Here is a 16,950-nt window from a genome sequence, read left to right on the forward strand (position 1 = left end):
GGCCTCCCAAAGTGCTGGGATTACAGGAGTGAGCCACCACATACTCTGCCTCCCGCCTGATGGGAAGAAATTTCTACACTTGATTCTACAGCTGTTAGTAGAAAACAAGAAAATATATACAGTGGCTCACATCTATATTCCCAGCACTTTGGGAGGCAGAGGCAGATAGACTACTTGAGCCCAGGAGTTCGAGACCAGCCTGGGCAACATGGCAAAACCCCGTCTCTACAAAAGAATACAAAAACTAGCCAGGTGTGGTGTCATGTGCCTGTGGTCCCCCTACTCAGGAGGCTGACATGGTGCAAGGATCACTTGAACCTGGGAGGCAGAGGCTGCAGTGAGCTGAGATCGTGCCACTGCACTCCAGTCTAGATGACAGAGTGAGACCATCTCAGAAAACAAAAAACAAAAAGCAACAACAACAAAAATCCCTTCTTTGCATATTTATTTATTTGTAAATTAAAATATTAAGTATATTTGTTTTGAAAAAATATAAAAATTTTTAAAAGTAACCCTTATAAAGGCTTTGAAGTCAGACTATCTGGGTTCTTGTCTTAAGTGTCATCACTTGCACACATACATACCTTGGCAAGTTAACCATTCCTTCTCCTTTTTTTTTTTTTCTTTGAGATAAAGTCTCGCTTTATTGGCCAGGCTGGAGTACAGTGGCACGATCTCAGCTCACTGCAAGCTCTGTCTCCCGGGCTCAAGCAATTCTCCTGCCTTAGCCTCCCAAATAGCTGGGATTACAGGCATGTGCCACCACACCTGGCTAATTTTTGTATTTTTAGTGGAGAGGGGGTTTCACCATGTTGGCCAGGCTGGTCTCGAACTCTGGACCTCAGGTGATCCACCTGCCTCAGCCTCCCAAAGTGCTGGGATTACAGGTGTGAGCCACCACACCCGGCCAATCATTCCTTCTATGAATCAGGTTCCTCAGTACAAAATGGGGAAGAAAAAGGCATATACCCCATCATAAAAATGGGGTGGCACTTAGAACACAGGCACTAGTGTTTAAAACACAAAGCACTTTCACACATGGTAAATGTGTGAAAAACATTAATGCCATTTTATGAAAAATAACTCAGGAACCAAATGAGTTTTTAAAATGAATACATCCTCTAAAACTATAAACATGTCAAGTATAGAGAATGAGTCATTTATTAAATGGTATTTCTAATCTTAAAAAAAAATCACTGATACCCATGAATAAGGACTTAACCTCTACAAAATGAGCAAAACATCTGAGAAAATATGAGTCCTTATTATGTGCCAGGCATTGTTTTAGATGTTTAGGATACCATCAATGAAAACAAAGAGCAGAGAAAATGCCCAACTCCCTGGAGCTTACATTCTAGGAGGTCTGCTGACTATACATTTATAGCAAGTTACATGGATTCTAGTCCAAGGTGGATCCACAACTCCCAATTTAACTAGATCAGAATCTTCCAATCTGGCCTCCAGGCACGATATTTCTCAAATCACTCTGATTTGATGATCTAAGCAAAGATCAACCTTTACTCCAACATACATCAGTGGGTCCCCAGTTAATACTCTGGATAGCCATTGACCAGATAAGGCTCTGATGAGAAAGGCAGAAGTATAACAACAAGGCATTATTTTTCTAAGAGCACTTTTTCTAATGCAAAAGTTCTACCTTCATCCTGGTAAACCTGTAGGAATGTTTAGAAACCAGGCTCATTCTCGGCAGGGACAGTGGAGAGGGTGCTGGGAGATGAGTCCCCTGGGAGAGGGGGCCCGGCTATGATGCTAAATATCTCAGGCTCCTGAGTGGCTGGATTTCCCTGGGACTCTCAGACATGTCGCAGGGCCCGGTGGGAAAACTGAGGCCCAAACAAGTAAGTAGAATTCTGAGTTATCGGGGCTAAGCCTGACCCCCTCTGCATGCTAACCCCACCCCCCCACACTGTACCTCAGTAGGTTTTTGTTGTTGTTGTCCAGGCTGGAGTGTAGTGGCACAATCAAGGCTTACTGCACCTCCACCTCCTGGGTTGAAGGGATTCTCCTGCCTCATCCTCCTGAGTAAATGGGACTGCAGGTGCTCCACCATGCCTGGCTAATTTTTGTATTTTTAGTAGAGATGGGGTTTCACCACATTGGCCAGGCTGGTCTTGAACTCCTGGCCTCATGTGATCCACCTGCCTAGGCCTCCCAAAGTGCTGGGATTACAGGTGTGAGCCACCATGTCTGGCCTCTCAGTAGGTTTTCAGGAGTCCCCAGCCCTCCTTCTCAAACCGTTCTGGGCCTGACCATCTATACTGCCCTGTCTCCCCCAGCCACATGCCCCACCAAGTACTACACAGATTCCCCTACCCAGGGTCCCTGCACCATGAGATAAGGTGAAATACCAACTGTAGACCAAACGCAATAAAACCTCTGTTTTTAAGAAGAAAAAAGAAAAGAAAAGAAAACCAGGCTCATTCTATTCTTTTCCGCCAAATGAGAACTTGGAAGAAGGTAGTTTGGGAGCTAATGGCCACCATCTTGTGATTACAAGGGTAGAGCTTACCAGATAATGGCACCAACATGTGGAGGAAATTAAAGCCAAACCAAGAAACTGAGAGAACCCTATTGTCAATAATAACATCTGCTCTTCTAAATCCAGCCACACAAAAGATCGTATATACCCCCAGACTTTTCTGTTATATAAACTAAATAAACTCCCTTTTAGCTCTGCCAGTTTGGGTTGCATGTTCTGTCACTTGCAACAACAACAAAATCCTAAGTGATGCTCATTCCAACCACTATCCTAATAGAATAAACAAACAAACAAACATGAAAACCACTAGTGAAAAAAAAATACAGCCAAATCATATTATATTCTTCTGTTGGGGCCAGAATGAGAAATAAAACTCTTACCATACGTGCAAAACATGCAGTAAGGATTCCACTTCCAGATCCTACATCAAGAGCTTTAGCTCCTTCATGCAACTGATCAAATAGAAGTTCTAGTGCATATGCATGCTGCCAAAAGAAAACAAAATATTCATTAAGACTGAAGTACACATATCATGGCATACAAAGAAAGTTGCCAACTTTCTACAAATTTTCCTACTACTGTCATCTACCAAGATAACCAAAACATATATCCTTATATCTGCCCAGGTATTACTTAAGAAAACTGTTTGATTAGAATTCTTACATTCAGATCACGCGTGTTTCAGTAATTTTAGACCTCCAGTGTGTGAATTTTTAACTTTTAATTAATTCAGTAAAAAGATTAAAAGATCTATAAGTGAAAAGTCTCCACCGTACTCCCATTTCCAACCATTCAGGTTTCACTCTGTAAAGGTAACCAATATTACTAGTTTCTTGTGACTCCTTCCAAAAAGGAAGGAATTCATTCTTTGCATATATAAGCAAATACAAAAATACAAAGGTTAATTTTGTATTTTTAGTAGAGACGGGGTTTCTCCATGTTGGTCAGGCTGGTCTTGAACTCTCGACCTCAGGTGATCTGCCCACCTCGGCCTCCCAAAGTGCTGGGGTGACAGGCATGAGCCACCACACCCAGCCAGTATTCTCATTACTAAAAATAATCAGATCAGGCTGGGCATGGTGGCCCAGGCCTGTCATCCCAGCACTTTGGGAGGCTGAGGTGGGTGGATCACGAAGTTGGGAGTTTAAGACCAGTCTGGCCAAGATGGTGAAACCCCAACTCTACTAAAAATACAAGACAATTAGCTGGGCACGGTGGCAGGCGCCTGTAATCCCAGCTCCTCGGGAGGCTGAGGCAGAGAATTGCTCGAATCTGGGGGGTGGAAATTGCAGTGATCCGAGATCGTGCCACTCTACTCCAGCCTGGGAAACAGAGCGAGACTCCATCTTAAAAAAAAAAAAAAAAATCAGATCCAATAGCAGTAAACACATTTACTACCAGATCTTGGTTGATAAAAATACACATCCATTAATCTATAGTGATAAATTAATACATCATTCTATACATACATAAATGAAAAACAGGGGAAACTTCCCAACAAATATATATACACATAATAAATACATGTAGAAAAAATGATGAAAATCATCCTTTGGGCAGCCATCTCAATAATAACTGATTAATTCAGGTAAAAATCATAAATGGAAGCTAAAACTAGTGTACTAACATTTGAAAAACAGGATTATTTACACAATCTCAAAGGGTTTGCCTCAAATGAATATTAATCAAAAAAGGAAAAATAGTAATTTTACAACGGAGTTCAGAAAAAAGTTTTCCACTGGAAAAACTTGGTCAACACTACCTTAATCAGATGATCAAAGTTAACATCACAATTATGGGACACACTGACATCAAATGCCTCTGCTAAGATACTTCATTTCTGGGATATGCCAGGCAAAAATGCATAACCCATATTGAATTATGAGGAAACATCAAACAAACCCAAATTGAGGGACATTATATAAAATAAGTGGCCCATATTCATAAAAATTTTCAAGGTTTTCGAGGCCGTAAAAGAATAAGGAACCATTTCTCAGTCATTCTTTAAAGAAAACTAAAAAGACATGACAATCAAAACTCACACTCTACCATTTTCTTTTCCTATAAGGAACATTATCAGAACAATTGATGAAATCTGAATAAGGTCTGTAAATTGGCTAATAGTGTTATATCAATGCTGACTTCCAGATCTCAAAAATTGTACTATGGGTATGTAAGAGAATGTCCTTATTTTTAAAGGTAAAGAGCATTGGCCAGGGGCGGTGGCTCACGCCTGTAATCCCAGCACTTTGGGAGACCGAGGAGGGCGGGTCACGAGGTCAGGAGATCGAGACCATCCTGGCTAACACAGTAAAACCCCATCTCTACTAAAAATACAAAAAATTAGCCAGGCGTGGTGGCGGGTGCCTGTAGTCCCAGCTACTTGGGAGGGAGGCAGGAGAATGGTGTGAACCCGGGAGGCGGAGCTTGTAGTAAGCTGAGAACGTGCCACTGCACCGAGACTCCATCTCAAAAAAAAAAAAAGGTAAAGAACATTATGCCTGTAATTTACTCTAAAAGAGCTTGGGAAAAAGGAAATATAATACACATACACACACACACACACACACACACACAGGAGGGAGGGGATAAAAGGGAAAGACAATAAATGATAAAGCAAATGGTGAGATTTGCTTTATCAATGTAAGACTGTGTGGACAAAGGTATACAGGAACTGTACTATTTGTATATTTCTGTAAGTTAGAAATTATGTCAAAGATTTAAAAACATTTGGGCCAGGTGCAGTGGCTCACACCTGTAATCCCAGCACTTTGAGAGGCCGAGGCGGGAAGATCACCTGAGGTCAGGAGTTCAAGACCAGCCTGCCCAACATGATAAAACCCCGTCTCAGCTAAAAATACAAAAAATTAGCCGGGCATGATGGCAGGCACCTGTAATCCCAGCTACTTGGGAAGCTGAGGCAGGAAAATCGCTTGAACCGGGGAGGTTGATGTTGCAGTGAGCCAAGATCGTACCACTGCACTCCAGCCTGGGTGACAGCGAGATTCCGTCTCAAAAAAAAAAAAATTAAAAACATTTTATCAACAAAAATAGCCAATCCCAAAGAGAAGGAACGAAAATGCCCTATTCTACAAAACGAATCTAGGTGATAAAAGCCAAAATACTGGTTACCTTGGGGCTGGGGGATAATTAAGGGAGGGCACAAGAGAACCTTCTAAGATGCTGAAAATATCCTGGGTAGTGGTTATACATGCATACTGTGTTAAAATTCACCAACCTGTACACTTGAGATGTGTGAACTATACTCTGTGTGTAACAATTAAAAAAAAAAATTGACAACTACTTATTCTAATCACTAAAAGTGGATGACCAGACGTTATGGACCTCCTGATGTGATGCAACAGGAAGGACCATTAGGAAGTGTTCCTGAAAAAAAAAAAACGTTTCAAGAATAAGTCAGGCCAGGTGCGGTGGCTCAAGCCTGTAATCCCAGCACTTTGGGAGGCCGAGACAGGTGGATCACGAGGTCAGGAGATCGAGACCATCCTGGCTAATACGGTGAAACCCCGTCTCTACTAAAAAATACAAAAAACTAGCCGGACGAGGTGGCGGGCGCCTGTTGTCCCAGCTACTCAGGAGGCTGAGGCAGGAGAATGGCGTAAACCTGGGAGGCGGAGCTTGCAGTGAGCTGAGATCCGGCCACTGCACTTCCAGCCTGGGCGACAGAGCGAGACTCCGTCTCCAAAAAAAAAAAAAAAAAAAAAAGAAGTCAACCACCACCAGGAAACAATTAACCAAATTCAGAATATGGGAAATTCTATATAACAAATATAGAATTGACAAAAATAGTTTTGTCAATAAACAAATAGCATTTAAAAAAAGAAAGGGGTCTTTCTTTAAAAATTAAAAGAGACTTTAAAAAACTGAAACAAGACCAAAAAGATGCAACATATAGACTCTGTGTGGATACTGATTTAAGCAAATTAACTATGAAAATTCTTAAGCACCTGGCAAAGTTTGAACATGCACTAGACATAAGATATTAAGGAACATTGTTAGGTATGATAATGGCATTATAATTTATTTTTAAAGTCATTGAGATTTATAATAAAGTATCCAGGGGGCCGGGCGCGGTGGCTCAAGCCTGTAATCCCAGTACTTTGGGAGGCCGAGGCGGGTGGATCACGAAGTCAGGAGATCGAGACCATCCTGGCTAACATGGTGAAACCCCATCTCTACTAAAAATACAAAAAACTAGCCGGGCGTGGTGGCGGGCGCCTGTAGTCCCAGCTACTCGGAGGCTGAGGCAGGAGAATGGCGTAAACCCAGGAGGCGGAGCTTGCAGTGAGCCGAGATCGCGCCACTGCACTCCAGCCTGGGTGACACAGCGAGACTCCGTCTCAAAAAAATAAAATAAAATAAAATAAAATAAATAAAAAAAATAAAGTATCCAGGGATAAAATAATATTCTGTATGTTTGGGATTTGCTTTAAAATACTTCAGCAAAAGAGAGAGTTACACCAAGAGCAGTGGTTCACAGCCTGTAATCCCAGTCTTTCGGAGGCCGAGGTGGGCAGATCACTTGAGTTCAGGAGTTCAAGACCAGCCTGGGCAACACAGCGATACCCCATCTCTACAAAAATACAAAAATGAGGTGGACGTGGTGGTGCACACCTGTAGTCCCAGCTACTTGAGAGGCCAAGATGAGAGGAGGGTTTGAACCCAGCAGGGGAAGGCTGCAGTGAGCTGAGATTGTGCTACTGCATCCAGCCTGGGCCACAGAGCATGACTCTGCCTCAAAAAAAAAAAAAAAAAAAAGAGAGAGAGAGAGAGTTAGATAAAACAAGATTAGCAAATTGTTGGTCATTATTCGAGCTGGGTGATTTATAGGTTCATTACACTATTTTATTTGTATACATTGTACTGGAATTCTTCCATAATTTTCCATAATAAAAAGTTGTGTATTTATTTAAAGCTAAGGTTTCCAAGCACTTGGGAGCTTAAAGAATTTTTAAAAAGTTAAAGCTATCTTTTCCCCCAACTAATACATAGAGAGAAGGCCTTTTTTTTTTTTTTGAGATGGAGTCTCGCTCTTTCGCCCAGGCTGGAGTGCAGTGGCGCGATCTCGGCTCACTGAAAGCTCCGCCTCCCAGGTTCACGCCATTCTCCTGCCTCAGCCTCCTGAGTAGCTGGGACTACAGGCGCCCGCCACCGCGCCCGGCTAATTTTTTGTATTTTTAGTAGAGACGGGGTTTCACCGTGGTCTCGATCTCCTGACCTTGTGATCCGCCCGCCTCGGCCTCCCAAAGTGCTAGGATTACAGGCCTGAGCCACCGCACCTGGCTGAGAGAAGGCCTTTAATAGATACAGCCTCACATAATCCAAGAGATTTCAAACTTTCAAACCAGAAAGTCCTTAATGTTCCACAGAACCTTTTTAGGGGTAACACACAAATATGTGTTAAATGGCTGTTTTTTTCCCCAATATATTCAAGGTTCATGCAATTACATTCGCCAGTCTAGAATGTTCCCCCAATTATCTTCCTCCACCTATCACTTTGCTCTGTTCTTCAGACACTGACTCATTTAAGGAGTTCTGGCAAGGCATGGTGACTTACACCTATAATCCGAGTGCTTTGAAGGGCCAAAGTGGAAGGATAACTTGAGGCCAGGAGTTTGAAATCAGCCTGGACAACATAGTTGAGACCGTATGTCTATAAAAAAGTTAAAAATTATCTGCGTGTGGGTCATGGCACATGCCTATAGTCCTAGCTCCTTGGGAGGCAGAGGTGGGAAGATCACTGGAGCTGAAGAGTTTGAGGTTATAGTGAGTTATGATCTTTTGCACTCTAGCCTGGGCAACAGAGCAAGACCCTGCCTCAGGGGAAAAAAAAAGAAAAAAAAAGAGTCCTGTCCAGTTGTCCCCACACATAATGCACCACATTCTAGATGTGTCTACTTCCTCAGGGTTAGATTCAGATCAAAGACTTCTAGCAAGAACACACACAGGTCTTGCTATGCAACTTCCCCAGAGCATCACATTAGGAAGTATATAATATTGGACCACCTCACCACTGGACATGTCAACCTCAACCACTCAGTAAATGTGGTCACCAATAGATCACTCTACTTTCAAGGCATATTTTTCTCTTTATAATTGATAATATGTGGGCCAGGTGTGGTGGCTTACGCCTCTAATCCCAGCACTTTGGGAGGCTGAGGTGGGTGGATCATGAGGTCAGGAGTTCGAGACCAGTCTGGCTAACATGGTGAAACCCCGTCTCTACTAAAAATACAGAAATGATCCACGCATGGTGGTGCATGCCTGTAATCCCAGCTATTTGGGAGGCTAAGGCAGAAGAATTGCTTGAACCCAGAAGGCGGAGGTTGCACCCAGAAGGCAGAGGTTGTAGTGAGCCAAGATCTTGCCACTGCATCCAGCCTGGGTAACGGAGCAAGACTCTGACTTGAAAAATAATAATAATATGTAGAGTACTAATTTGAGACTACATGAGTATTTTTGTTCTCCAACCATCTTCCTCCTAATGGTTTTAGATTCATTAATAATCTTTGCCTAATTCATTACATTGATGATTACAAAATAGTGATCTTTATTTTTATTTTTGTAGAGTCAGGGTCTTGCTTTGTTGCCCAGGGTGGTTTTGAACTCCTGGGCTCAAGGGATCTGCCTGCTGGGCCTCCTGAAGTGCTGAGATTACAGGCATGAGCCACTGCATCCAGCCAAAATACTGATTTTTAAAATTTCATTATTCCTTCTACATTTATTAATTAACATTCTTCTGTTTTTCTGAAAAAAAAAAACGAAAACACATTTTCACTTTTTTCCCTGTCTTGCTCTTTTTGGTTTTTTTCTTTTTTTTTTTTTTTTTGAGACGGAGTCTCGCTCTGTCGCCCAGGCTGGAGTGCAGTGGCCGGATCTCAGCTCACTGCAAGCTCCGCCTCCCGGGTTCACGCCATTCTCCTGCCTCAGCCTCCCGAGTAGCTGGGACTACAGGCGCCCGCCACCACGCCCGGCTAGTTTTTTTTGTAGTTTTTAGTAGAGACGGGGTTTCACCGTGTTAGCCAGGATGGTCTCGATCTCCTGACCTCGTGATCCGCCCGTCTCGGCCTCCCAAAGTGCTGGGATTACAGGCTTGAGCCACCGCGCCCGGCCTTTTTGGTTTTTTTCTAAGTCTCCACAGACTCATAAATTTTTCTTTTTCAATTCACTGTGCTATAATCTGTTACCATCATTATTCTTGTTGATTCTCAAATCCCCTCCAATTTGGCCTTTGGGAGCCTCTTCAAATCTGCTCCTATGTCCTTCCCACATTACCTCCTCAGCCTTTGAGTACTTCCTCACTTGACAGATGTCAGTCACTACTCCAAGGGGTACTCAACTCTTTTAGTAAACAGTGGTATTTAGGATCCCAAACCTGGATGCCAGGTGTACTCACTGCTACCAGGATACCATTTTAACAGGTTGCTTTTAATCTCTTCACCACTGCACCCATCACATTTTTCTTCATAGGTTTGGAAAATATTCCAGGATTATAGTTACTTCCAAGCTTGTGATTTTAAGGTTCACTAGATGTAGACGTCATTTCTCTTTGCATCCTCACTTTCTGCTTCTCCTACAATACTGCTAAGATTTATGCAATAAATGATTCAAGATCACAACTGCTTGTTCATATAATACAATTAAAAATATTTTACCCTACTCACATCTTGCACTGTATGCTTACTGTCTGTATGTGCCTACATATAAACATTCATATAGATGTTCCATGTAACTATATATATACATAGATATATACGTTTTCCTTATTAAGAGTCATAGATTACTCAGAAAATATAAGTCATTAAAAATGCATCCATTTTGGGAGAAAATTCTGACATAAGCTATGACATATGCTAAGTGAAAAAAGCCAGTCACAAAAAGACAAACACTTTATGATTCCACCTATATGACGTACCTAAAGGAGCCAAATTCATAGAAACAGAAAATAGAATGGTGGTTGCCAGGGGCTGAGGTAAAGAAAGAATGGGAAAACTGGGAAATTGTTATTGAATGAGTATAGAGTGTTAGTTGTGCAAGATGAAAAGTGTTCTGGCCGGGCGCGGTGGCTCAAGCCTGTAATCCCAGTACTTTGGGAGGCCGAGGCGGGTGGATCACGAAGTCAGGAGATCGAGACCATCCTGGCTAACATGGTGAAACCCCGTCTCTACTAAAAATACAAAAAACTAGCCGGGCGTGGTGGCGGGCGCCTGTAGTCCCAGCTACTTGGAGGCTGAGGCAGGAGAATGGTGTAAACCCGGGAGGCGGAGCTTGCAGTGAGCCGAGATCGCGCCACTGCACTCCAGCCTGGGTGACACAGCGAGACTCCGTCTCAAAAAAAAAAAAAAAAAAAAAGTGTTCTGAAGATTGATTGCATAACAATGTAAATGTACTTAACACTACTAAATGGTACACTTAAAATGGTTAAGATGGTAAATTTTATGTTATGTGTATTTTACCACAATTAAAATTTTCAATGCATTTATATAAAATACAGTTTTGACAATAAAAAGACAAATAACCCAATTAAGAAATGGTCAAGAGGCCAGGTGTGGTGGCTTATGCTTGTAATCCCAGCACTTTGGGAGGCACACGCAGGAGGATTGCTTGAGCTCAGGAGTTTGAGACCAGCCTGGGCGACATAGCAAGACCCTGTCTTTAAAAAAAATTTTTTTGGCTGGGTGTGGTGGCTCACGCCTGTAATCCCAACACTTTGGGAGGCTGAGGCAGGCGGATCACGAGGTCAGGAGTTCAAGACCAGCCTGGCCAACATGGTGAAACCCTGTCTCTACTAAAAATAGAAAAATTAGCTGGGTATGGTTGCATGCCTGTAATCCTAGCTACTCAGGAGGCTGAGGCAGGAGAATTGCTTGAACCTGGGAGGCAGAGGTTGCAGTGAGCTGAGATGGCACTACTGCACTCCAGCCTGGGTGACAGAGTGAGACTATGTCTCAGGAAAAAAAAAAAAAAAAAAAGTTTTAATTATTAAAAATAAACAAACAAACAAGAAAGGGGTAAGAGACTGAATAAATGTTTCTCCAAAGAAGATACAGAAATGGCCAATATGCACATGAAAAGATGCTCAACATCATTCATCATTAGGGAAATGCAAATCAAAACCACAATGAGATACCACTTCATAGTCACTAGGATGGATAAAATTTTTTTAAAAAAAGAAAATAACAAATGTTAACAAGGAAGCAGAGAAACTGGAACCCTCATACATTGCCAGTGGGACTGTAAAATGGTGCAGCTACTTTGAAAAATGGTTTGGCCATTCTTCAAAATGTTACTCATAGAGTTTTCATATATGATCTGGTAATTCCAACCCTAGGTAAATACTCGAGAGAAAGGAAAACACACAAAAATTTGTACACAAATGTTCACGGCAGCATTATTTAGAATAGCCAAACACTGGAAACAATCCAAATGTCCATCAGCAGTTAATAGATAAATGTTGTATAGCCACACAAAGGGATATTAGTCAGTCATAAAAAGGAGAGAAGTACTGATTCACACTAAAACAGGGATAAATCTTGAAAACATTATGCTAAATCTAAAAAGTCAGTCATAAAAGGCAACATATTGTATGATTCTATTTATATGAAATGTCCAGAATAGGCAAATCTATAGAAACAAATAATAGATTAGTAGTTGCCAGGATCTGAGCAGAGCAGGGGTTGGGATCTGACCGCTAATGGGTATAAGGAAGGTTTCTTTCTGCAGTGATGAAAACCTTCTCATATTAGATAGTGGTGATGTTTGTGTAACTCTGAATAAACTAAAAACCACAGAATTCTACACTTTAAAGGGATGAATTCTGTAGTATAAGAATTATATCTTTTTTTTTTTTTTTTTCTGAGACAGGGTCTTGATCTGTCACCTAGGCAGGAGTATAGTGGTGTGATCATGAGTCACTGCAGCCTCCATCTCCCAGGCTCAAGCAATTCTTCCACCTCAGTCTGCAGAATAGCTGGGACCACAGGCATGTACTATCACGCCCAGCTAAATGTTTTTTATTTTTTGTAGAGATGGGATCTCACCATGTTGCCCAGGCTGGTCCCAAACTGCCAGGCTCAAGAGATCCTCTGGCCTCGGCCTCCCAAAGTGCTGGGATTATCGGCTCAAGGCACTATGCCTAGCCAAGAATTATACCTTAATAAAGCTGTTTTGTATTGTTGTTTTAAAATGCATCCTTTGCCTTCAAGTAATTGCTATGCTTTGTTCAGCAATAAACTGGACACCCAGACCAAACTTCAGGGGAAAGAAAAAAAATCACTAAGTATTTCCCTTAATACCTGAAAGCACACCACTCCAGTGAATTTCCCAACCATGCTAGATACTGGTTCTCCAAAATAACTTTTAGCATTCATGCTTCTTTTTTTTTTTTTTTGAGTCAGAGTTTTGCTCTTTTGCCCAGGCTGGAGTGAAGTGGCGCAATTTTGGCTCACTGCAACCTGCACCCCCAAGCCAGGTCCAAGTGATTCTCCTGTCTCAGCCTCCTGAGTACCTGGGATTATAGGTGCCTGCCACCACACCTGGCTAATTTTTGTATTTTTAGTAGAGACGGGATATTGCCATGTTGGCCAGGCTGGTCTCGAACTCCTGACCTCAGATGACCCACCTGCCTCGGCCTCCCAAAGTATTAGGGTTACAGGCGTGAGCCACTGCACCCAGTCACATTCATGCTTCTGTATAAATCTTTCATTTAGGTAGTGTTGTGGGACAAATCAGAGATGGGACAGACTGAGCTCAGTTCAGGAGAGTGTTTAATTATTTAAAGGTGATCACCGGCTCAGTTGGACTAGGGTCCAGAAAGTCTGATCCCTGAACAAGGGGATCAATCACCTTTCAAGCAGTTTGTGGCGGGAGTTTCGTGCTGCAGGAAGCGTACTTGCAGAAGCAAGAACAAAGGCAGTCAATTAGTCTTTTACATTTGCTACACCCTGTCTTACATCCTTGGGAATACATGCTTTTGTAGCAATTGCTTATCAACCTTGGGACTTTACAGCCGAGCTAGGGAGGGAAGCAAGAAATCACTGTGCCTCAAGGAATGTAAAACGATGGAACACAGATAAGCCTCTCTGGGCACAAAGGAGGGATAAGCAGTTAATATTCTCTCTTAACCTGGCCTCCTGCCAGAGCGGGGGTGCTATATTACATTCTACCTTCAAGAAAAAGAATACATTTTTCAACCATTATACTTACAAAATTCATTAATTCCCCCTTCAGTAGTAGTTCAAACTGTTTGCAGATTATTTTAAGACTGTAACTTTTCTTTTTAATCACTTACTGAATAGGTAATATACAAAAAAGCCATTCCTAATCTGTGGTTTAAAGAAAAAAGCAAGCCAGGACCAGTGGCTCACGCCTGTAATCTTAACACTTTGGGAGGCTGAGGTGGGAGGATCACTTGAGCTCCAGGGTTCAGAACTAGTTTGAGCAACACATTGAGACCTCATCTCTAAAGAAAATGTTTTTAAAAAGTTAGGGGTGGTGGTATGTGCCTATAGTCCCAGCTACTCAGGAGGCTAAGATGGGAGGATCTTTTAAGCCCAGCAGGTCTAGGCTGCAGTGAGCCATTATCATGCCTCTGTACTCCAGCCTGGGCAACACAGCAAGACCCTGTCTCAAAAAAAAACAAAAACTAAAAACTTAAGGGCTAGGTGCAGCGGCTCAGGCCTGTAATCCCAGCACTTTGGGAGGCCAAGGAGGATGGATCACTTGAGGTCAGGAGTTTGAGACCAGCCTGGCCAACATGGTGAAATCCCGTCTCTACTAAAAATACAAAAATTAGCCAGGCGTGGTGGCAGGCGCCTATAAATCCAGCTACTCAGGAAGCTGAGGCAGGAGAATCACTTGAACCTGGGAGGCAAAGGTTTCACTAACCTGAGATTGTGCCACTGCACTCCAGCCTGGGCGACAGAGGGAGACTCCATCTCAATAATAATAATAATAATAAATTAAAATGTTAAAAAAATTAAGAAAAAGGAATAAAGAAATTGATAACAGGTCAGGCACAGTGGCTCGAGTTTGTAATCCCAGCACTTTGGAAGGCTGAGGCAGGCAGATCACCTGAGGCCAGCAGTTCAAGACCAGCCTGGCCAACGTGACAAAACCCTGTCTCTACTAAAAATACAAAAATTAGCCAGGCGTGGTGGTGTACATCTGTAATCCCAGCTATTTGAGAGGCTAAGGCAGGAGAATTGTTTGAACCCGGGTGGCAGAGGTTGCAGTAAGCCAAGATCACCCCACTGCACTCCAGCCTGGACAACAGAGTGAAAAAAAAAAAAAGGAAGAAGAAAGAAAAGAAAAGAAAAGAAAAGAAAAGAAAAGAAAAGAAAAGAAAAGAAAAGAAAGAAAGAAAGAAAGAAAGAAAGAAAGAAAGAAAGAAAGAAAGAAAGAAAGAAAGAAAGAAAGAAAGAGAAAGAAAGAAAGAAAAAGAAATTGATAACAGATCAAGGACATACAGTGAAAATCAGATCTCACTTCCACTCGTATGTCCCAAATAAGCTAATTCCCTATCTTAGAATAAATCATTTTTAGTTTTCATTCCCAAAGAAAAACATATATGTACAAGTATGTGTGCATATGTGATTTTCACACATTAAAGAATGTTCTAAATACCCTTTGGGACTCAACTTTTATACTGTTTCATTCTTATTTTTCCCACCCAAAAAACTACCTGTAAGTATTATACTGTATTTCTTGAAGACTTTGTCATATTTGTACTTGCAGAGCTCCTTCATTTAACCGTCTCACAATACTCCACAACATGGAGGTTAAGATGGTCCCTGACTTAACAGTGGTTCAACGTATGATTTCTCAACTTTACAATGATGTAAAAATGATACACATTCTGTACAAATTGTACTTCGAGTACCCATACATCCATTCTATTTTTCACTTTCAGCAAAATATTCAATAAATTACACGTGATAGTCACCATTTTATTATAAAATAGACTTCGTGTTAGTTGATTTTGCCCAACTATAGTCTAATGTAAGTGTTCTGAGCACATTTAAGGTAAGCAAGGCTAAGCTATGAAGTTTGGTAGGCTAAGAATATTAAATGCATTTTAGAGTTACAGTATTTTCAACTTATGATGGATTTATAGGGACATAACTCCATGTAAGTCAAGGAGCATCTGTACTATAATTTATTAACCATCCACCATTTGTGGACATTGCTATTTTTTATAATTATAATAAATAAGACGTCAATAAATAACTTAAGTCATTCTGCACTCATGTAACTATATTATGGGACAAATATCTTGAAATAAAACTGGGAAATCTAAGTTATATTTATTTCACATTTTGATAGATACGGCCAAACTGTCTTCCAAAAACATTCAATTTACTCTCCTACACAAAAAAGTATGTGACTGCCAGTTTTCCATTTCCGATACAGAGTATCAAAGTTTTTAATCTCTAACAATCTGATAGTTGAAAACTGGTACCTCATTATAGTGCTAATTTGCAATTTACTAAGTATAAGTGACGATGAGGCTGGGCATGGTGGCTCATGCCTGTAATCCAGCATTTTAGAAGGCCAAAGAGGATCACTAGAGCCCAGGAGTTCAAGACCAACCTGGGGTGAGGTCCTGTCTCTACAAAAAAAATTTTTAATGGCCAGGCACAGTGGCTCATGCCTGTAATCCCAGCACTTTGGGAGGCCAAGGCGGATGGATCACTTGAGGTCAGGAGTTTGAGACAAGCTTGGCCAACATGGCGAAACCCCATCTCCACTAAAAATACAAAAATTAGCCAGGCATGGTAGCACATGCCTATAATCCCAGCTACGAGGGAGGCTGAGTGAGGCACGAGAATTGCTTGAACCCAGGGGGCGGAGGTTGCAGTGAGCTGAGATCATGCCACTGCACTCCAGCCTGGGCCACAGAGCAAGACTCCATCTCAAAAAAAAAAAAAAAAAAAAAAAAAAAAAAAAATTTAATACGTGAAGATGGCATCTTTTCATTTGTTTAAATGTCACTGTCATTTGTATTTCTGTTCAATGAACTATCTGAGCCTCTTTTTTTTTTTTTTTTTTTTTGAAACATAGTTTCACTCTTGCTGCCCAGGCTGGAGGGCAATGGCACGATTTCAGCTCAACACAACCTCCGCCTCCCGGGTTCAAGCGATTCTCCTGCCTCAGCCTCCCAAGTAGTTGGGATTACAAGCATGTGCCACCACGCCCAGCTAATTTTGTATTTTTAGTAAAGACAGAGTTTCTCCATGTTGGTGAGGCTGATCTCGAACTCCCGACCTCAGGTGATCCGCCCACCTCGGCCTCCCAAAGTGCTGGGATTACAGATGTGAGCCACCATACCCGGCCACGATGAACTATCAATCCTGTCCTTTACACATTTTATTTTGGGCTTACTGGTCTTTTACTTATTAACAGGATACACACAAACACAAATATATGCA

The 16,950-nt window shown here is 41.8% G+C and overlaps 1 protein-coding gene across 2 annotated transcripts in view; it reads right to left on the bottom strand.

Moving 5' to 3' along the window:
* The window catches only part of PCMT1 (protein-L-isoaspartate (D-aspartate) O-methyltransferase), a 60,155-nt gene that overhangs the window by 19,183 nt on the left and 24,022 nt on the right, over positions 1-16,950 (bottom strand). The window contains exon 4 of one of the 2 annotated variants that reach the window (XM_050787177.1): positions 2,881-2,985. The exons of the other annotated variant lie outside the window; for it this stretch is intronic. Within the exon in view, the coding sequence (XP_050643134.1) occupies positions 2,881-2,985 (105 nt within the window). The remainder of the gene's footprint in view (positions 1-2,880; positions 2,986-16,950) is intronic. 2 annotated transcript variants of the gene reach the window in all.

This window comes from Macaca thibetana, chromosome 4 (assembly GCF_024542745.1).
Source record: "Macaca thibetana thibetana isolate TM-01 chromosome 4, ASM2454274v1, whole genome shotgun sequence".
NCBI lineage: Eukaryota > Metazoa > Chordata > Mammalia > Primates > Cercopithecidae > Macaca > Macaca thibetana.